General features: G+C 51.2%; 1 protein-coding gene across 4 annotated transcripts in view; it reads right to left on the bottom strand.

Annotated features, from left to right (window-relative positions):
- EEF1AKMT2 (EEF1A lysine methyltransferase 2) overlaps positions 1 to 22,735 on the bottom strand; it is a 202,441-nt gene that overhangs the window by 147,189 nt on the left and 32,517 nt on the right. Inside the window, exon 1 of one of the 4 annotated variants that reach the window (XM_055081113.1) lies at positions 15,845 to 16,111. The exons of 2 other annotated variants lie outside the window; for them this stretch is intronic. Coding sequence is in view for 1 of the 2 variants with exons in the window: in XM_028481374.2 (XP_028337175.2) it covers positions 19,828 to 20,002 (175 nt within the window). In the remaining variant the exon portion in view is untranslated. Of the gene's footprint in view, positions 1 to 15,844; positions 16,112 to 19,714; positions 20,003 to 22,735 lie in introns of those variants that run through there. One more of the 4 variants, XM_028481374.2, reaches the window with a different exon arrangement.

Genomic DNA, 22,735 nt, shown 5'->3' on the forward strand with positions numbered 1-22,735 from the left:
CCGCGGAGCGGCTGGGCCCGTGAGCCATGGCCACTGAGCCTGTGCGTCCGGAGCCTGTGCTCCGCGAAGGGAGAGGCCACAACAGTGAGAGGCCCGCGTACAGCAAAAAAAAAAAAAAAATGCGAGTGGGGAGCCCATCCAGAGGAGAAAGAGATTCCTCTTTCAAATGAGCATGGTCTATGATGGTGGTAACGCCAGGTACGGAGGAGATGAACTGGGATCCAAGCCAGGCTCTAGCCTGTTAGGACCTGTCCTCTCAGGGATATGCCGGGAGCCCAGTTCCTCCAGGTGGGGCGGAGCTCATTATCCAACAGCCGACTGTATGACGATCAGATGAAATACAGGCACAGTGCCTGGCACATAGCAGGTGCTCAACAAACACCAGCTCTCTAAGTAATAAACAACTTCCACTGTAAACTTCTTTGTACCAGGGTCCTTTCCAGGCACATGCAACGCATCCCCTTTTCTGGGTGTTGAGACAGCAGTGAGCAATTCTGGGCACAGCCCAATCTGCCATGCTCTCAGGTCTCCACCAGCTACAGAAGGCAGACCCAGGAGACCATTCTGAGCGGCTGGCTAAAGGCAAGAAGAGTGTCAGAGGGGGGCACACAATCAAATCTGGGCTTCCAGGGCTATTCTTTCCCTTTTTAAAGCAAGAGCGGGAAAAAAAAAAAAAAAAAAAAAAAAAAAACCTCTCTGTGTGCATCCTCTTAACCCCAACTTCCTCTTACCAAGCACTTCTTTCATGCAACTGTTCTATGGCTAAATGCACCAGACTTATCTGGTTTTCTCCCTTTTTCACTCTTGCCCAAGGTCCTGAAAGCTCCTCCTGATATCTTATGCTTGCATTTTGGAAAAGTTTCTATCCTGACTGTAAAGGGAGTGTGCACTGTCTAAGCCAGGAAGATTCGTGCAGACTGGACCCACGTAAACCCAACATGGAGAGGTCTAGCCGTTCCCAAGAGCAGGAATGGACTGGACTCCTGACAAAATGCAGCATCTCATTAACGCAGCTAGCCTGGGGCCAGGACAGCCCAGGGGTAAACAACCACGCAGCTTTTCTCCACACTCAGAGTCTATCAGCATGCACCAATGGCGGGGAGATGGTTCCAGCACCGATGCATTATTTACAGTCAGGCCCAACGAACAGAATTCAAATCTACGTTCTCCACATTTGCCTTCACACCTCAAAATGACTCTACCCCTAATTAGCTTCCAAAGAGACTCCTATTAGGTAACATGGGAACGAACCAAGACACGAGCTACAGTTCAGCCCAGCTCCCAGCTGGTCAACAGACTGTCCCAGTGTTGCGGCTGATGTCATTTTAAGGAGAAAGCCACGTGATGTTGGCTGGCAGAGGGGCCTGGAACTTGTCTTCCTTCCTCATGCTACACAGTAGCCACCATTCTGAATGAATAAAGTAGTTCCTTATCTGTCGCCCATGGAAAACATGGCCATGTCATCAAAACAAAAATGTTCCCATCCCAGCACAGTAGGAACAGTGGTACAACCCATCGGGTCCAGATGATCCAGAACAGAGCACGATCTGAACACAGGGAAGTCTGGATTTCTGCGGCTGTCTGCGGGGCCCGGTGTGCGCGCGCGCATACACACATGCGCGCGCGCGCGCGCGCACGCACACATGGGGTGGGGAGGGGGAGTGCTGGGCGCAGCAGAGCTGATGCGGCCGCGGGCCCAGGTGAGTCAGGAGCTGAGGTCACAGGCTGGAGGGTAGCAGGGCTGAGGGGGTCCTCAGGTAGCAACTGGTCACCTGCAGTTGGGGACCATGGCCTGCACGGTGTGGCTGGCTTGCCCACGGTCACATGGAAGGTGTGGGGCAGCTTCTTCACTCCAGGCCCAGGCCCCCTCTGTCATGTCACACATTTCCCATCACCTCTGAGTCAAAGGACTCATTATCCATCCCGTGCTCTGGGGCCAGGAGAGTCGGTGTCCTTTCTTTCACTGGAATGCCTCCTCTACACTTCTGGTTCCCTCAGATTTGGATTTTCCACACACTGAGGGACAGTCTAGCACACCTCCGCCCCCTGGAAGTTTCTGTGATGCTGGCTTAGTTTTATAAATGTGCCGTCCAACCTGACAGTGAAAAGCTGCACGTGGCTACTGAGCACGTGACGAGTGGCTAATGCAAGTGAAGAACTGAACCTTCTATTCCATTTTGTTTTAAATTTAAATCATCACAATTGTGTCAATTATCCCTCAATAAATCTGGAAAAAAACTTAAGCAGTGACATGTGGCTAGCAGCTACCATATTGAACAGCACAGGCCTGGAGTACAGAGCATCCTTATAGGGAAGGGGTCAGCACATTTTTTTCTGTAAAAGGCCAGACAGTACATATCTTAAGCTTTGTAGACCATATGGTCTGTCACCACTGCTCAGCTCTGCTGTGGCAGCACAAAGGCAGCCACAGACACCATGTACACAAATGAGTGTGGCTGTGTGCCAATAAAACTTTATTTACAGGAACAAGCCATGGGCCAGATTTGGCCTGTGGGCTTAGTGTGCCAACCCTAATCTAGAGTACAGGGCTGAAGTTCAAATCCCAGGACTACTGCCCAGCAGTTGGATGATCTTGGGCATCTTTATCTTATTAAACCTCAATTTCTTCATCTAGAAAAAGGGAACATAGTATCCACTTCTCCGGGTGGTTATAAGAATTAAATGGGAAGCTGGTAACACACTTAGCACAGGGCCAACACAGATGGGCGTTCACAAAGCCCTTGAGGGTGAATGGAAACTGGATCCGTACTGGGTGCTCTGACTTAAAAATATCCTACTGCTTCCTCCCTTTCCTGTGAAGTGGACACTACTACCCCCAGCCTACAGAGAAGTGGCTGGTTCAAAGTCAAAGACAATAAAGTGGCAGGACTGGAACCCAGGGCGCCCGTTTCCTGGTTCCTTGCCCTGGTCTCCCTTCCTCTCAGGCTTTTCCAGCTGACATGAGCTCTGCCCAACGTTCTGCTTGACTGGGCTCATGTGAACCACCTTGTACTGTAAGAGGCCTGAATCCTTTACAAAGGAAATTGTTAACAAAAACAAAGTCAATGACTTCTGAGGGCTCTACGATGCCGTGCTCTACGGGTTCCTGTTCTGTCCACTGTTCTGGGGCCCCTGTCACCACCAGGGACCAGAGACCCCTCATCTAAGGCTGTCCATCACCAGGACACCATGGGAACGCCCTCACAAGGTGGCTCCCCTTTGACCGGGCAGGGTCAGAATGAGGTTCGGGTGCTGCAGGTCCATGTGAAGATCTGGCTGTCGCCCTTCACAGCCCCGCCTCCCCACAAGCCCTCCAAAGTTGAAAAACGCTATCCCTACCCTGGTGATGGGGTCACACAGAGACGCTCTCTGCGATTCCTTGGAGAACTGCACGATCTGACGTGAGCAGGCCCAGCTCAAATACAAACTCGGTGCTGGCTGCCACCCTCCCCTTGGCTCCCTCCCGAGCAGAACGGGGTGCCGAGGTCTTCTCCCCCATCTCCTTAGCGGAGTCGGCCGGGACCGTTCCCGAGCAGAGGACACTCAGGATCACCATCTTCTTCCCCAAGGGCCCTAAGTAAGACACCATCGGCTGTGCCCGCCACGCTGGCTTAACTGCAGCAACAGGGCATGGGGCCAAAACCCCCAACAGAGGCCGAATCGGAGACGGCAGCCATCTGGACGAGGGCGAGCCCCCGGGCCCCGGCTCTCTCCTCCGGCCGCGGAGAGGGGCTGAAAAGCAGGCCCCCGTCCCCCAGAGCACCGGAAGCCTGGCCGTGGCGCTCACTGCCTTCCGTGAGGGACCTCGCCTGGTCTCCCCACAGACCCGCCCACAAACTGCGCAGAAGCGGCCGGCCCAGCCTCTCCCTCACAAGCGCGGGGAAAGGGCTGGCCAGGGCACCTTCGCACACGTTCAAAGCCGAGGAGGACGCTAGCAGGCCAGGAGCTCCTCAGGCCAACACAGAGCAGGTGCCAAGCTGGCCCTGCTCTTCCGTGGCCGAGCGGAGGGCTCTGTGCCACGTCCTAGAGCAGAGATGTCCTGGGGTCTTTTCTGCAGCACTCAAGGACGTGCCCAAACCTTACAAAAGTTTAAAACCCTGATTTTTATCTTAAAAAGCAAATTAGAACCCATTCACCTGCAGACAGAGCATCCACCACACGCCTCAGCCAGCAGCCCGGGCACCTGACGGGCACGGCTCTTCCACTCCAGGCTGCAGGTCACCTTCCGGCCTACTTAGCCTCGGCCAGGCCTCACCTCTCTCTTACTTTCCTAACAGGTGAGGGTGTTTGCTAACCGCCCTAGGAATCAGATGAACAGGAGGCCGACTGCCCAACTTACGGCCATCTGCAGCTAACTTACGGCCATCTGCAGCTAACTTACGGCCATCTGCAGCTAACTCACCTACTTCTCTCCTCAAGACCAAATGCTGATGGGCAAAGCCCCCCCAGGGCTCGGAAAAGACACCCCGAAAGCTGACGCGGGCAGCACGTCTCCGTGGGTCCACTATTTTCCTTCACTATTGTCCTTCGGGCCCGTGTCACACGCCTCACAGCCACCGGGGCCTGGGATCCTGGCTGGCATCCGAGGCTGTGGAGTCCCCACGAGCGCCAGGTGACCCAGGCAGAACGGTCTCGCGTGTTTGTCTCAGCGCCTCCCCCTACCCTTTGAGATCACCAGCGAGAACACGCTATGACAGAGCCCAAAGGGCACCCAGACTCCCTTTTCAATCACACCAACATGGTCACTTTCTTTTCCTTTAAGGGGTGGGGGGAAAAAAGTAGGTTTACACTGAATCAGACTTTTCCAACTCATCCAATGCCAGAAGGTTTCGTTCATTTTGATTCCTTTAGTTCCAGTGCAGGCACAGGCAAGGAATTTTGGAAGTTCTGGGGAATCCCAAGTGCCCTCACCGAAAGCAAGAGTTTCAACTAAAATAAACACAGACCACATGCCTCTGGCCAAGTAGATGACACTTGATGAAAATTCCGCGTGTAGTGCGCTAGTCTTGTGCCCTCCAAGGAGGTCACTCCAAGGTCAAAAGGATGGGGCCCCTGAGCAGTCTCCCTGGAAGGGGGCCCCTAGTGAGGGCCGCTGGAGAAGGCCGCTCCCTTCCCCTCTGGCTTCCTCACCAGCATCCAGCTACCGCTACCCCCTTCAGCCCTCGCCCTGTCCTGGTTCGCCCCTCTCTCCTGGGTCACTCTGTGGTCTCCCGGTGTCTGCTCCAACCCTGTCTGCAGTGCCACTCCCCAAGTGCAAGCATCAGCATGTGCTCCCCAGCCCCCAGCCCTCGGGCGATAAAGTCGGGACTCCTCTGTCTGGCGCCCACTGCCGCCCCGACCTCGACCAGCGACCTCGACCGGCGTAGCCGCCAGCCCGGCAGCGCGCTTCCCGCCCTCGAGCCTAGGCTACCCTCCCCCACCCGAGGCAGTCTGCGGTGCCCCTGTGCGCGCTGCTCCCTGGTCTGGAGCACCTCCTCCTCCCAATTCTGCGTCCGTCTAAACTCCTGCTCATTCTTCCAGCCTCGGGAAGCCTTCTCAGCCCTCCTCCCTTCGGCTTGGTCTAAACGACCCTCCCGTCACTCCCACAGGACTGTGGACTCACCAGAACCCTGTGGGCCCACATCTCCGCTACACTTACTACACACGGCACATGGTAGGAAGTGGATAAAAACAACTGCAGTCTGAGTGTTCACGACACAAGCCGACGAGCTCCTCAAAGACGGATTTGGTTCACTCATGTGCGAATTCTTTAGGGCCTGACACACACGGTAGGCGTTTACTAGACGGGAACTGGATTGCGCCTGGGGGACCATCAGCACGGCAGTGTTCCGTGGTCACCACAGAAACAGCGACATGTCCGAAGAGGTACAGAGGGCAAGGAAGATGATTTCTGTCACATCCGCCAAGAGCAGAGGCAGCCCAGGCGCCTCGGTCACCTCCCTCACGCAGCCCCTGGGTCACCAAGCTTCGTGATGTCCGGGAAGAGGGTCTGTGCCAAGGCCACCCAAGGCCAGCCACCTCGGTGGGTCTTCTGGGGAGAGCTCTCTAAAGAGCTCCCAACCACCTGCGCCAGCCTCTGAGGGCACCTGCCCAGAACCTAGCGAATAACATTCTTCGCACCCCTGTACCAAAGGCTCTCCCGCAAAGCTGCCCAAAGTACAGCAGCAATCTCTCAGGCCAAGACTGTCCACCCTGCTCACCCCAGGACGCCAGGCTGGGGCTGACAAGGGTGACACTCAGAAAACACGGGGAGTGGAGATCTACGCCCACCATGGAGGGGCTGGCCTTTCCCTCCAGCATCCCAGTCAAGGACTCGTTTCAAAAGCTTTCATGGAGCTTAGATGAGCTCTTGTTCCTGGAGAAACTGCCACCACGTTCAGGTGGCAGGGGGGTCCGGAGACAGCGGAATCAGACCCCAGTAGTCGGTGAAAGGTGGCCAGGCTGGGGGCAAGGGCCACAGCTGCGACCACGCAACCTGCACCAAGAGGACGCGGGCCACAGTTGTGAAAGGCAGCTCGCCAACTTGAAAGAAGGGGCAAGACGAAAGAAAGACATCAGCTGCGGAGAGTCTAAAACGAATCTTAAAGTAAAAGGACCTCCCACTCTCAGTCCAGATAGGTGTGCAGCCACTGAGGTTTCCAAAGAATCCATGCACAGAAGGTGGTGAGAGCAGAGCCAAGATTCCAGGGCCGCGTCATGACACCTGCATTTAAATCTTCTATATTTAGGACCAAATTAAATCACTTTTGGTAAACAGCGATTTTGTTTCCTAACGAGAAAGCTTAAAAGATTTCACCCACCTTAACTCTTGTTAAGAGACACGCTGCAAACTGAACTGTAACATGTGCTCTCAACCCTTCTTCCCCCCAAAATCACATCTGCGAACGGAGAATGTGGGTGCAGAAAGACTCTGCCTGGCCTTATCCAGCCAAGCCCAGCCCCGAGTTCCCTCTGCTCTGTCCCTCATCCTGTCACCCACTGGGGCCATGGGGACAGTTGCCCTGGTCCTTCCCCTTGAACTCCCAGCCCTCCATCTGTCCCCCCAACAGCACGTGCCTGCCACGGCTGCACACCAACATTCGCTGGGCTCCAAGTGTCCGCAGCCACGGTCTCACTTAGTGCCCCCAACCCACGGGCTGGGTGCTGTCGGCACGGCCATAGTCCAGAGGAGGGAAGCCAGGCGGGAGAGGCAGTCAAGGGCCTAAGAGCAAACGGAGGGCAGACCTGGGATTCGAACCTAGGCACTGATGCCACAGCTGAATGCTGCCCTTGCAGTAAACGACACAGACTGGGGTTTCACCTCCTCTCTGCCCAAAGTTCCCCCGTGGAAGTTCTTCTCTTGCTGACACGCAGCCCACCCTGGACCGCCTGGCAGAACTTCTGCCCACCCAGTCCAGCTCACATCCCACCGGCAGCACCGCACCTTCGCCAGGGGCTTCTCGGACAGGCCCTCACCCAGTCCTCCTGAAACCACTGGGAGGCAAGGCCAGCAAGATGAGAAACCTGAGGCCGCGAGGGTCACACAGCAAACTGGGTCCAGCAAGTGAGCAGTAGTGTGCCCGCCGCTCTCCCCCTGGGGGATCCACTGTCTGATCGCTCCGGGGCCTTCGGGGGAGCGGGGCTCCCGGGACCACGCCACACAGGGGGCCCCTGCATTCCACACCCCGTCTGGAGTCTCAGAACCACAGACACCCCCGGCCCCCTCTCCTCACCCAGAGCGCAGAGGCGGCTGGCTGCCGAGGACGGTTTCCTTCCACCTCCAAACACGCAGAGGCTGCTCGCAGGCAGCGCACGGAACGTCCCTCCACTCCCAGGCCCCCGGCCAACACGAAGGCCAGAGCAAGGGGAATTCCAGGCACGGCGGAGGCCTCTCCCAACTGGGCTGTGTCCATCAGGGCACTTCAGCCAGAGGGGCAGCCGGGAAGGAGGGTGGCCTCCTTGGGGTGAGCAACCTCCTCCCCCAGGGCCCTGCTCCAACTGCCAGGACACAGAGGGGCCCCGGACAGACACTGCTCCCCGGGTCCCCTCCGGCCCCCCAAGCAGGCTCTGCCACGTGGCCACCCCAGCCCCTCCTGGAACTGGCAGCGTGGTCCCCGGTCCGCAATCGCCGGGGACCACCCCCTGGATGATGCCCCCTGCTCATGGCAGGAAGCGCACCCCCACTGCCCCAGGGCAGCCGCTGGACCAAGAGGGACCATACGGAGGCCCGCCACAGAGAGCTAAAATGCCACTGTCCCGCCCACCAGAGGCGAGGAATTTCTCTGAGCTGCAGCACTTTCAGCAAGAGACGGAGCGAGTTCCTCAGCCATGGGCTCGTGCTGCGGATTCAATGAACTAATGAAGTAAAGTGGCCAGCTCGGCGAGGGACACCCAGCAGGCGCCCAATCAGTGTCTGCTAAATGAATGCAGGAAGAACAATCCCCCTCCTCCCCACCTCATTAGGCCCAGACCCAACTCCGCGGAGGAGAAAAGAGCCCTTACCCACCACCACCAATGTGCGGAGAGACAGATGGACAAACCTTTGCCAAGGCGGCCAAAAAGGCCTATTCACCAAGCTCAAGGTTTCAGCACTTCCCAACAGGACTCAGTTTCCCCGGCCGCAAGTTTCACGAGCCTTCACGTTCAGTAACTGAAGGGATGCCTGCTGCACATGCATCAGGGGAGGAAGTGAAAAATGGGATGGACTGTCAAAGTCAACCAAGAGCTTCGGAGGGCATGTTTCACTAGGCTAAAGAACTCTGGACAATGACCATGTTGCCTGTGGGTCTGCTACAGTGTGCTGTCCTGCAAGCAAGAATGTGTCCCGGGACTTCCCTGGTGGCACAGCGGTTAAGAGCCCGCCTGCCAAGGCAGGGGACACGGTCCTCCCTGGTCCGGGAGGACCCCACAAGCCGCAGAGCAACTAGGCCCGTGCACCACAGCTACTGAGCCTGCGCTCTAGAGCCCACGAGCCACAACTACGGAGCCCGTGTGCCACAACTACTGAAGCCCGCACGCCTAGAGCCCATGCTCCGCAACTGGAGAGGCCACCGCAATGAGAAGCCAGCACACCTCAATGAAGAGTGGCCCCCGCTCGCCACAACTAGAGAAAAAGGCTGTGCGCGGCAACCAAGACCCAACGCAGCCAAAAATTAATAAATTTAAAAAAAAAAAAAAAAAAAAGAATGCGTCCCAAAGTCTCGCAGGAGAGAATGCAGCACTTGAGCAGGGCACCCAGGAGATGCAGGTTCTGGTCCCTCTGTGCACTGGCCCACGTGACCTTGGGAAAGTCACCGCATCTCTCGGCGTGGGATTTCCCTTCTGTAAGATGACGTTCTGTAATCTTACATTCTGTAAGAGCAGGTCACAGTAGCTCCTGCTCTCCCAGCCCCTGGCCATCCTAAAATAATTCTATGAAACATAATCCCAGGTATGTAGAAGGACAGGTTCCCAGCAGTCAGGTACAGCCAGGTGGCTGACAGTATGACAGTGCAAACCAAGGTGAAATGGACCAATGGCTTACTGAGAATCACCAAGATCCACACTGAACCCAAATTGCACCTTCCCACCCCCGAGCCCCAGAGGGATACTATGTGCCAAACCTCCAGAAGGAATAAGAAGCTGAAAAGACCAGCAGGATGGTGGTGACGCACGGCCTGCATGAGAACTACCCTGAGACAACAGAGTGAATAAAACCTGCCCTCTTCGTTCCAGAAAGGAGGTGGCCCAGACGGGCTGTACTGAATCCTGAGCAGGGAAGCGCACCCAACGCCTGGCCCGGCAGAAGCAGGAACTACCTGGATGATGTCTGCAGCAGGCGCTTGGCCCAGGGATGGGTACCTTTCAGATTCTCCTTCACTAAGACATGGCAGCAGCGGAAAATTCCAATAGGTTTATTCCACTCCTGAACAGGAAGGTCCCTAATCCCTGCTAAGGGAAGAGAGGTATACGTGGGGTCTATTCCAGCCCTTGTTCCTCAGTCTTAGCTGCACAACAGAATCAACTCAGAAGCTTTAAAAGTACCAACATGGAGTCCCACCCCTTCTCTCCAAGATTCTGATGTAATTGGTCCTGGAGGCTGTCTGGGCATCCAGATTTTTTTTTTTTAAACTTCCCCAGGTGATTCTAGTGTGCAGCCAAGGTTAAGGAACACTGCTGTAAAGTCTAAAAACTCGGTGACAGGGGCTCCCAGCCCTCTCCCACAAACTCTTTAGGAGCAGAAAGGCAAGCAGACCCAGCCAGGCAGCCCTTGCTGGAGAGGTGGGTGTACTTACCCCGCCTCCACACACAAACCAGGATCAACCTGCACAGAGCCATCTGTCTGAGACAGAATGCAGGGCCTCTGCCCAGCCCTGGCTGGGGCATACCAAGTGCCCACACGCTGGAGGATGTACAGCTGTGTTCAGTTCTTTGATGACTTTAGGCATGTAAACAAAATGTGATATTGTACAAACCTGGGGTGGCAAGGACCACAGAATGATTTACTATGAGACATCTAACTTACAAATGCAAAAAAAAAAAAAAAAAAAAAAGCTGGAAACCCTTTTAACAATCTCTTTGAATGGAAAATGGGATCTGCATAAATGTGATGCTTCTAGTGGGCTGTCAGATTTATTTCTCATTTCCCCCAGAAAGTCACTGGGAAAAATTATATTATTTTCTTATGAATCTGTCTTTTGTAAGGATGAAGCAGAACACTTCAGTCTTCCCAACTGAGGCACTGTCTTTGGTCCTATGGTAGGTAGATACAGAATCCAATTACTCCTTCAAAGGAAAAAAAAAAAAGGCTGTAGGAAACAGAGGGGCAAGGAAAAAAGGCAGTTAAAATTTCTAAGTTTCCCTGTGGTGTTAACAAGACTAAACAAAATTTATGCTTCGAGATAAAACAGAACCCAGTGCCTCTGTCTTATGAACACACCAACCGATAGCACGGTGTATGGAAAGCAAGCAGGCTCTGAAGCCAGACAGACCAGAATAGAACTACCAGATGCTCAGCCTTCCAGCTGTGTGGCCCTGGGCCAGTTACTTGGCCTCTCTGAGCCTCAGTTTCTTCAGCTGTAACTGCAGGACTTCTTTGAGAATTACAGACAGTGTATACAAAGCCACTGGCCAAGGGTGAGCCTTCAACAACCAGTGGGCACTGCTATTATTCTTTGAATAACCCACACCCATTTCAGCTAAATCCCGCTGCACCCAACTTTTTACGGGCCTGGATCTTGGGAACCACATTATATCGCGACAGGAGGAGAATCTGTTTCTTTGTTTCAAGAGAGAGCGAGAACAGCCAGGAGTTGGCCTGCTCCTGCATTCTGGGGTCAAATGGGCTGTTTACCGACATGATTTGTTTTCACCTCCTGAGAGGGGCCCAGTGGAAAAAGTCCCTCCAGGGACTACAGATACCTAAGGGGAGCTGTTGTTTCCGTGATATCCCTGCACAGTCTGGCCAGGCTGCCCCCATCCCCCCTGCAAAAGGCAGCTTCCCATGCAGCCCCCGCAGCAGGAGAGGAGAACCGTAAAGAAGCAGGGTGCCTGTCACACTTCTCCGTAACCCCTGACGTGACGTGAAATTCTACAAGGTAGACCCTTTGAAATGCAAAATCTTCCCGAGTCCTTCAAATGTGTTTTTATTTTCTTGGGTTCCTAAGGCTGCTTTCAGACCCACCCATCAGCATTTCCCCCTCTCAATCAACCCACACTTAACAAAAAAAGGAAGAAGAAGAAGATGAGGAAAAAGGAGGAGGAGGAAGAGAAGGCAGCTGCAGCAAAGACGTCTCTGTTTTCTGAAAACGCTCAAGTATCTCCAGTCACTGCAAGGGGGGAAAAAAAACTTGTCCTCTTCTCCAGCCTCCCTGTATCCCTCCTCCAAGACACCCTGAAGCCAAGTTTCCTCTGGAAGATTTCCTCCCATCCTAACCAGCACAGCACTAACTGCTGCTTCTCAGGATCTCAGAGAACTTTCTTAAGACAAGAATCCAGATGCCCCCTGACCAGAGATCGGGAGGGTTAAGACCGGCACCACCAAAACCACAACCCGCAATTTTCGAAGCCCAAACCTTGATCCAAAACTGTGTGCACAGGAGGTCTGGATGAAATATCAAAGAAGAAGTTACCTTAAAACAAAGTTGTTTGGCAAAGAAAATTACTTCACCATAAGAAGAACCCTAGGGAATGGTAAATAGCTTTTGAATATAGACTTTTCAGTGGCAAGGTCATTAATCATGTTAATGTAAACTGCGCTGAAACAAAAATTTTCTAAGCCAGTCTCGGGGCACATCAGCATATCTAAGCCTCTAGGTTTGCTTCCAGAGTTCACATCCCTGCACGCAATGAAACTGTTGTTAATGGGGTCAGCTATTACAGTGCAGTCCCCGACCTTGGGCCATAATAAAGGTGACTCAGTCCTGTAGAAAGAACCCTTCTAAAGTTAGGCAGGAAACAAACATAGAAATTAATCAGAGAAGGAGAGTCAATGATTTCAGAAAGTTTATCCATTGGGCAAGTTTAAACAGCAACTCTCCCTGGATGATCAGACATTTCAGAAAACAGTTGAGGGAAACCAGTCAACATTCCTTACGACACCCAAGTCCCTCAGCCAGGCCCTGTTTTGTAGGGTGGAGGGCAGGACAGCAGCTGGACAAGGCGAGGAGAGTGGAGCCCAGCAGAGTTAAGCTGTGCTGAGCCCCACCAGACCCAGCCATGTGCTTCATGTTGGCAACAAACCGGTTCTTTCAAGAGAGGAAGAGTCTGACAAAAAGGACAGCTGCAGCGAGAAGCTGAGAGGCAAAAACTTCGAAAAAGCTCTGGGTTTGGGATTCTCCCTTCCCTCAAGTCAAAAAAAAAAAAAAAAAAATCACCTTTGGGGTTTACAAGAGCTAGTTAATCTATTAAAGTGTCTCCCTTGCTGGATCAATTAAAGAGAGCCCCTCCACATCTGGTTTCCACCTAAAACCGAAACTTGTATTATCAGCATATTACATAACAAATTATGCCTGCAGGTTTCTTTTATTACACATCAGAGAGGTGTGTGCAATGGTGGTAATGATGGGGGTTGCGCTGATCTGAGTATCTGCTTATTTCAGTCTTTTTTTTTTTTAGGGCAAGAGCAAAGTTTTCCACACAGTGTGCAATCCAAAAAAGTCACACTGACTGGGTGAAACATCAACTGAACAATCCAACAGTGTGTCCGGGGCTCAGTCTTGAGGGCCTACTGTATCAAGCAGTGGGTCAGAAGGGTGTGCTTTTTCAAAGAGCAATGCAAAGCTATACCAAATTGCTCCGAGGCGTCCTCTGCTGCCAGCTCCCAGATTTTACACAAGGCTCCCTCCTCTCCAGCCTCCTGCAGGGGAGGAGAGCTGGCTGGCCTTTCCTGAGTGAGCTTCCATCATGGGTCAGGCGCCTGCTCCCTGAACCCACTTAAAGGAAACCCAGCCCACTAGGCTCCTACAGAACCGGGGAGATGGAGAGGCTAGGCAATGGTGAAGGCATCAGCGGGGGAATAAAGGCTAAAAGGAGTGGTGGGAAAGAGCCTAAGAAATAACAACAGGGCTTCCTATAAAATGTCAGTTGAGTGTAGCCACCATGATTACAAGAAGGTATCTTAAAGCTCTTCTTCCTCAAAAAATTTTATGAACTTCCAAAATGCTACTACATGCAACATACCCTAAGTTCAGAGCAGAAGGGAGAAACTGACTAAAAATATCATCAATCAAAACAGTGGAATGCTCTATTTGTCCTGACAGCCTTAGAACATTCAAGTCCACTTCTGTAGCAACTATACTGCTAGCTTTTATTTAAAACTTGTCTTCGATGTTAAAACGATTGCACAGCAATAATCACCTTCTCAGAGGAAAAGAAGTCCTTGGGCAAAATTATCTGAACTGGTCTTAAAACCACCTTGTTCTCTGGAGGGGCATTTGGGAGAAAGAAACAGACCTGCCGCAGGCCTCTCCTTCATTTTCTGGCCTGGAACAGCACCCTGGGAGGTGAATCAGCAGGCTCCTAGGTCTGTACCATGGCTGGCAGCATCCAGACCCTTGCCAAGTACAGACACAACGTCAAGGGCTACCAATCCTGAACTTAAGACCCAAACCTTCTCCCACTAACATGGGCCTATCAACTGGGACAAGAGGCTGTTTTCTGTTTATCTAGTTGTCCGTAGCTAAGGAAAAAGGGAGGAAAAGAAAAAAAAAAAAACCACACTACAGATCTGCAATTCAGTATCAAAACTGTAACTGAGACAAGTTACTGTTAAGTGGATAAATTAAAATGAAACCAAAACCTGGCGAAGTCAGGAACAGTGAGTTTCACCCAGTCTACTAACTCCATTCCTTTCCAAGTCCTCAAACCTGATGGCATATTTTAACCCAGAGTCCAGGATCTGGAGCAAGGAGGGAACCCCTTCCAGCCGGTGGGAACTGCTGGGAACACATATGCTAGTATGTCATTTGGAAGTCTGCTAATATGTTGTAAGCAGCACAAGACGCTTGCCTGGCTTCCCAGGCCAATAAACAATGCCATTCCAACTCCTGCAGCAGTCAATAGAAAACAGTCCCTTGTCTCCACCATGTAACAATTCAACAAACATTTGTTCCTGTTGAACAACCGTCAGCGTGGCTCCATCTGCACCCGCTCCGGCGAGACGAGCGTGGCGGAGGCAGCATCGGCACAAATGCCCTGCCCAGGTCCGGGGCCCGGAATGCAGCCCACCGCGGGGGCCACTTGCCCAACACCACCGAGTCCGGATGCTGTAACGAATGGAAGACTCGGAGTGTGGCCTATAGGAGGCAGAATCCCATTCATCAAATGCCGCAAAGAGCTGTTCTTTGTTCACCATCCTACGAAGTACAGTACGTGTTAATGAACCCGGGCGGTCAGATGGAGGCAGCCTGGCTTCAGGGGGCGTCCGGGGGCAAGGGACGCGAGCAAACCGGCTCTCGCGACTCGCTGGTGCTCCGCCGCCTTGTCCCGAGCCACGAGCATTGTTCCCCAAGTCTGCGGGCGGGGGTAGGGAACCAGGGGGTGCCGGAGAAGGCATTTGGGGCAATGCAAACCGAGGGCCCTCCCCGGGACTCTGGGCGTCCTCCCCTTCTTCGTCCCCGCCTCACCAAGAGAAAGCCCGAGCGGCGAAGACGACTCCCACGGGCTTGGAAAGCAAGGACTGGCAAAAATGTGACTCGACCAGTGTGCCCGTGCCGGACGGCCCTTCTCGCCATGTGCAAAAGCCACGCCGGCACGGCCCCCCCTGCCCCCCCAGCCCCCATTCCGCAAGTCCCCGCCGCGGCGACCCCGGGGGCTTCCCCTGCCCGGGACAGAACGCTCTCTCACCCCCTACATGACCTCCCCGGCCGGTCCAGCCGCCGGGGAGCCCGCCGCTGCGTGCCCGCATCCCGGGGTGGCGGACGCAAACTTCCGCGAACAAAAGAGTTGTCTGCAAACGATGCGGGCACTCCGGGGTGAGCGGGGACGCCCGGGTCCCGGGGCTCGGCGCCTTCGCCGCTGCCGCAGCCAGGGCTCAAGTTGAGACGTGGAGAGGAGGACACCCCCGGGCGCAGCAGTCCCCGCGCCCGCCCCGGGAAGCGCAGACTTTTCCGCAGGGGCCGGGCTGGCTCGTTCCCCTGGCTGCGCTCTGACAAGTCTCACGCATGCACCAGCGGCGACACTCAAGAGCCCCGAGAAACCACCCGACCCAACGCGAAACAAGGCGGACAAAAAGGAAATCAGTAACATAAAAATAAAAAAGGTCAAGGCCAGCACACACGCGAGCCGGGCTCCCTACAGCCGGCGGCTGGGGCGCACACGGCAGGGACCTCCGCTCGGGACCGGCCCCCGGCTCGCCAACGCCGCCGCCCGGCCCGGGGTCGCTTACTGTGCGCGGCGGGACGCTCCGAGAGCGGACCCCGCGCCGTTGCCGCCGGCGCTCGCCAAGTCGTCCAGACTGCCCGCGGCTCGTCCGCCGCGCGCACGCTCTTCTGCCGGCGCCGAGCGCTTTGTACCGAGCGGCTCCCAGGGAGGAGGAAATCGACTTGTCACTTCCTGAACTGTTTGCAACTCGTCCCTTTAACCGGCCCCGGCCAGGCCGCCCGCCGCCGCCGCGGGGCAGCCCGACCGCGGCTGCGTGTCGCTGGGTCCGGCGCTCTGCGGGCGGCGTCGCGGGCCCGGGCGCTCAGCGCGGCGGCGGCGGCGGCGGCGGCGGCGTGCAGGAGCCGGGCAGCGTGCGGCGGCGGGCGAGTGTGCAGTGCGCGCAGCCGCCGGTGGGCGGGGAGTGGGGGGATCGCGGCGCGCCGCCGGCGGGGCTAAAGGGCGTCCTGCGAGCCGAGCCGCGCGCCGCTCGCCGAGCTCGCGCTCGCAAGGCCCCGGAACGCGGGAAGCGGCCCCGGCCCCCGGCCGCGCCGCCGCCACCACCACGGCTGCCCGGGCCCCGAGCCAGAGACCCCGGGGCCGTCTCCCCCCGCCCCCCGCACGAGCCGGGATGAAAACCCTGGGCCGCGTGGACTTAAGACGTCCAGCTTCCGGGTTGTTGGGTTTTTGAGGTTTTAAGGAAACGATTTCAGGGGCGTGCTGCGCGGTAGGGGAGGGGAGACCGTGTTAGCGTTGTCACACTTTCGGAAAATAAATCGCTACTTTCCTAATTCGCGGTGCTGATCGAAATAAAGGAATGTGTACTTCAGAAGCCACATCCAAAATACATGCAACTGGTGAAGGAAGGATTTGTGGTTGCTAAGCAGAAGCAGGGCATGTTTAGTTCTGTAACTTAGGATGTTGACTTAAGTTCAGGAATGTAACCCTGATAGAATAAGCAGAGTATTTTCATTGTGCTGCTCACCTGGGGGAGGGGGATTGTTTTCCTTGTGAAGTGAAGCCCTAGATTTCCCATTACTCCTTCCTACTGGTGTATGTTATTTTATTAACCTTGTATCCAAAAAGAGAATTTTTTAAAGAGAAGGTTTTTGAAAAGAACTCCCTATGCCTGTTTTGTGTTCTCCTTTGCCAAAAAAACAAAACACCTCATTACTTTACATGGATTGTGTCTGCGCCATCTGAATGGTTCTATTCATAAATCAGGAAACTTTTTCTGCTGCTTCTAGGAACATTTAATTGGTTTTAATCCAATGTTTCAATCCCAGTATCAAACATAAATGAACAATTAACTTCTTGAGCTTGTGTACACTTGGGAAACTATTATATTTCATGGCTATTGCTAAAATATTTCAGTTTCTCATCACACTGGACCCATTCTTTTTCAGAAAACCACGAGCTAACATCTCCTTTCACACTAACTACAGCTAACTCTAGTGATTTCTACTGTAGGATGGACAACAAACAGAAGAAGGATGTGAGTATTCATTCAAGTAGATGATGTGGGGTATAATCAATTCATCCTAAGAAAGCCAAAATGAGCTAATATGCAGAATACTAAGGTACTGATATCCTTATCCATAAACACTGCTTTAAAAAAATTTATCAAGGGCCAATTCTGAAAGGAGCAAGAACCAAGTCTTCCTAGATTGAATAAAGAAAGGCATAAGGGATAATTTGAGATGCTGCTACACTGCCCTAGTGCCATCTTATCACAGCGTCACCTCAGCCTTCGAGAGCTTTAAGGATATAGTTTAATTTACTTTTTATTAGGAGGCCTAGAGTGACTCCTGCTGGTAAGCATTCAGTTTATTCCTGCAATTACTAGTTCATCGGGTCAACTTAAAAAGCAAAATTCTGGGGTCCCAAGCCTGGAAACAATTATTGCAACCATTATTCTTGTTGCTTTCAGGATGATTTTAGTCTCACAAAACTCCAAGGACTGTGGTTATGGCAAGCTCCTTTGCTGTACCTCCTCCTTTCTAACCTAAAGCAGCCTGTTTTTCTGGTTCTGAGGCTTTCTTAAAAGTGTAGAGAACTAAACTATCTGCTTCAAGAGTTCTGCTACTAACCAATGAATAGCTATTTCTCATATACTTAATTTGAATGTCCAAAGACTAAAAATATACATTAAGGCCTGTGCCACTAACCTTCCATACTATAGGCCTTCCCACATCATGTAATAAAGTCCTATAGCTATAACACACACCACTTTTTAGGGCTATACTACATAGTTCTTTATTATAAAAAATCCTACCCAAAAGTTTGTATATTAGAGTTGCTCAATTCAAAAGAGTAAATATAAACTCAGTCAAACTCTGGACTTAAAACAATGTAAACTGCAGTCGGAGGAAGGGGGGAGCTAAGCTGTCTACCTTTGTTCAGTCCTCAAAGGTCAAAACCAAATCAAAACCAGATTTAGAGCACAACCAGACACCAATATGCAAATTCTTAGGCCAATTTAGGAATAAGTCCATAAATAATCCAAAAATGATCAACTGTAACTTTTCCATTATCATCAACCAACACTAACCTGGTTAAGCCATAGGACAGCCTAGGGATTACATACAATCTCACTCCAAGACCAATATATGGAACCCAGGGAGAAAGCACAGCAGTACTGGCTCTTCTGGCTCCTGGCTCCCCGCAAAGCAGAACTACCAAAAGAAGGAATGCCTGTGTGTATGGTATGTGTGATATGTCCACTCAACACTGCCTGGGAGATACAAACTGAGTAGCATTCTATACTAGACGGTTCCCCCATTCCAAGTTTAAAGCTCTTAAGCAACAGGAGACAATAAGAATGTATTTTACTAAGAAAGGGTGTAACCAACAACTATAACTTGTATCAGCAAGCTAATAAAAGTATTCACCTAAGCACATTTGTGCAGAGGAGGGTAAAGATTGGGTTTTGACATGCACTAAGAAATGTCCTTGGTAGTTAGTGGGTGTTTTATTTTTGTGCCTTCAGAACCAGATAAATATGATGTTCAAACAACAAGGAGCTGAGCTTTGAAGTTTGAGCAAGTACCAGTCAGTAATGCTCAGTTTCTCCCATCAAATTTATCTGTACCTACGATTGTAAAAAGAGCTCACCACTAAAAAATGATAAACTGGTTTGTCTCTGAGAATAACATACTTTTTAGACTAACAACGTGAGTGAAACAGACATCGAACGTGTTATACATTGGACCCAACAGCAGTATGCAGATGCATGTGCATTAACCCCTTTATTCAGCTTCCAAAAGCCACTGCCTCTTTGTCACAACTGCTGTATTAAAAGCCAGTCATTCACATTTCACACTGTCCTTTCTACATTTGAAAAGATCTTTTTTAAAGGAGAACCTTTTTAAATTGCTTATAATAGATGATGGGAAGATAGACATCACCAAGTCCACCTGAAACATTTTCAAAGGGATTGGCTACTAAAAACAAGTTAGCGAAATACACTTCTTTTAAAACTATGGAAACTTTTTGGTTATTGATGGAAGCCAAAAATCTGAACCTACTATGGGGGCAATTTTCTTATGCAGCTTATTCAGAAAAATAAGTTCTATAATTGTTCCCACACCTATGATCCAGCTACAACTAACAGCCCTACCTACATAAGCATGTAATGACACACTAATCCTTCTGTTCTTTCCTTTCTATTCTTTTTGTCTTTTGTTCTGAAACCTTTCCACTAATGAAAATGAGTTACAGCCCTGGCTGGAATCTCATATAGATACAGATATATAGATATAGATCTATAAATCTATCTCCTATATCTATAGATACACCCTTTTAAGAGGTACTTTGGTTCTTGAAGACAGTTATTTTTTGATTCAAGAGATAAATAAAATGAATTTATTTTCATTGAAAAATAAGCACAGCAGTGAATTTAATGATACCAATCTAACTCCTTTGATACAAAATGAGAGTTGAAAGCAGCTTGAAGGGGAATGCCTATTGAAATCAGCGCATGTGAATCTGCACAGCTTTGTAACCGAACGTCTAGCACCATTGAGGTAAGAAGCATGCCAGCTGGGACGGCATTGTGCACCACAAAGTGTGGGTTGTAAGCCTAAGTCCTGAGCACAAACCCTGGTTTCCAAGTTGGCAGGTGCTGAAAACACAGCAAATGTCACGCTTGCAACTCACTGGGTGGAAGAGCTCTGAGTAAAGTAAGCTAAAAAGAACAGAGCAACAGTTAAAACTTATTTCAATTTGATATTATTTTTTCTTTGCAGAGTTAATAGTAGCTATTAGTGTTATGTGCTAAAAGAAAACTCAAGCATGAAAAAAGAGACACTGAAAAGTTTATGCATGGGAAATAAGCAAAAATAAATATAACAAAGTAAATCTATATTCAAAGTTACTGACGTATGTAAAACTTCCCAAACCTATTTTTACTATTTTAATACTAAGATTCGAAAGCATAACCAATTCCTGGCCTTTCCCTGATCTATTTATGATCTTAGCTGATCTAACTAGTATCTAACTAATATCACTATAGCATGGTTAGTCACCTATAACCTAGTTTGCCTCAGTTACTCCACCAAAAACACAGCTAAAAACAAGTTACAGCATTTTCATACTGCTATATACATTGAATTTAATATAGAAAATATTTCAACAGCACACTCAGACTAAATGTTTATGTTATCATCTTCAAATGATTTTTTTTCTCATATATTCTTTTTTTTTTGGCTGCGTTGGGTCTTTGTTGCTGCGTGCGGGCTCTCTCTAGTTGTGGCGAGCGGGAGCTACTCTTCATTGAGGTGCGCAGGCTTCTCATCGCGGTGGCTTCTCTTGTTGCAGAGCACGGGCGCTAGGCACGTGGGCTCAGTAGTTGTGGCTCGCGGGCTCTAGAATGCAGGCTCAGTAGTTGTGGCGTCCGGGCTTAGTTGCTCCGCAGCATGTGGGATCTTCCCGGACCAAGGATCAAACCTGTGTCCCCTGCACTGGCAGACGGATTCTTAACCACTGCGCCACCAGGGAAGTCCCTTCTCATATATTCTTCAGTGGAATTCAGGTTTAGTATTTGAGATATTAACCCCAAAATTTAACTTAATTTTTCCATCAATTATCTGCCATATAAGTCACTGCCTCAAGAAACATCTATTTTTAACTCACCCCTAGTGATATGCTCAAAGCTACTGCTATCCTGCCTATTACCAAGAAAAATGAAAATGAGTGAATTTCATTTTCATTAGGTAAGAGGAAACTGAAAGATACAACTTGTGATTTCATAGAGTTTAAATACCCAATCTGAAGACTGAATCCTTTGGATTTAAAATAGCAAGAAAAAAATTAGTCTCTGGCTCCAATGGTAGAACATCCCTGGGAGCAGTATGAAAAGGACATTTGCCCCACATATTACATTAGCCTGTGAATTTCTTCACTCTTCTCGGCACTTTGTCAATCTTCTATATTAACCGAAAGCAAAGATATTTTGTTTTATCATACCCATTACTGTTTGTAAGAGGGACCAGCCTTGCCTATTTTGTCCTAGCATAACCTGCAGCTGACCTGAAACAGAAAAGAATTGATATGAATGAGAAGCTGGCATGCTATTCTTTTTTTTTTTTTTTTTTTTTTTTGCAGTACACGGGCCTCTCACTGTTGTGGCCTCTCCCGTTGCGGAGCACAGGCTCCGGACGCACAGGCTCAGCGGCCATGGCTCACGGGCCCAGCCGCTCCGCGGCATGTGGGATCTTCCCGGACCGGGGCACGAACCCGTGTGCCCTGCATCGGCAGGCGGACTCTCAACCACTGCGCCACCAGGGAAGCCCTGGCATGCTATTTTAAATACTACTTTACATCTTTTAATTTTCACATAGAAACAAAACAAGAAACACCTTGATCAAAACCAAGTTATTCAGGGACTTCCCTGGTGGTCCAGTGGTTAAGAATCCGCCTTCCAATGCAGGGGACGTGGGTTCGATCCCTGGTCGGGGAACTAAGACCCCATATGCCATGGGGCTGCGGGGCAACTAAGCCCGCGTGCCGCAAGTAGACAGCCCATGCACTGCAGCTACTGAGCCCGCACGCTCTGGAGCCCGCACGCCACAACTAGAGAGAAGCCTGCACACCACAACGAAAGATCCCGCCTGCCTCAGTGAAGATCCCATGTGCTGCAACTAAGACCTGACACAGCCAAAAAAATAAATTTTAAAAAAACAAGTTATTCAACCCTTGTAATGTTAAACTACCTAATTAAAGGTAGCGAAGCTTTGGGCTTCCCTGGTGGTGCAGTGGTTAAGAATCCGCCTGCCAATGCAGGGGACACGGGTTTGATCCCTGGTCTGGGAAGATCCCTCATGCCGCAAAGAAACTAAGCCTCTGTGCCACAACTACTGAGCCTGAGCTCTAGAGCCCATGAGCCACAACTACTGAGCCCACATGCCACAACTACTGAAGCCTGCGCGCCTAGAGCCCGTGCTCTGCAACGACGAACCCGTGTCCCCTGCATCGGCAGGCAGACTCTCAACCACTGCACCACCAGGGAAGCCCTACAGAACTTTTTAAAATGGATCAAAGACTTAAACTCTTTGAGGTTAACTAGAGAAAGTGACACTGCTCTGACCAGCATTTCTATAGTAATAGTAAGCACTCTAAGCACTGAGATATTCATTTAACCACCAATAAAAAGGTTGAATAAATAAACAAATCTGAAAACCAAGTGTTTTCTACACTAGCATAAACAACTGATTCACTGTACTTTACATACTATACTGTCAGTTCCAACATAAACCAAGGTCAAATCAGATAAACTACTTAAAGTATTGCCCAACATCAAACTTTAAAATGCCACTGTGGGGGCTTCCCTGGTGGCGCAGTGGTTGCGCGTCCGCCTGCCGATGCAGGGGAACCGGGTCCGCGCCCCGGTCTGGGAGGATCCCACATGCCGCGGAGCGGC

Source organism: Physeter macrocephalus, chromosome 20, assembly GCF_002837175.3.
Source record: "Physeter macrocephalus isolate SW-GA chromosome 20, ASM283717v5, whole genome shotgun sequence".
Lineage (NCBI taxonomy): Eukaryota > Metazoa > Chordata > Mammalia > Artiodactyla > Physeteridae > Physeter > Physeter macrocephalus.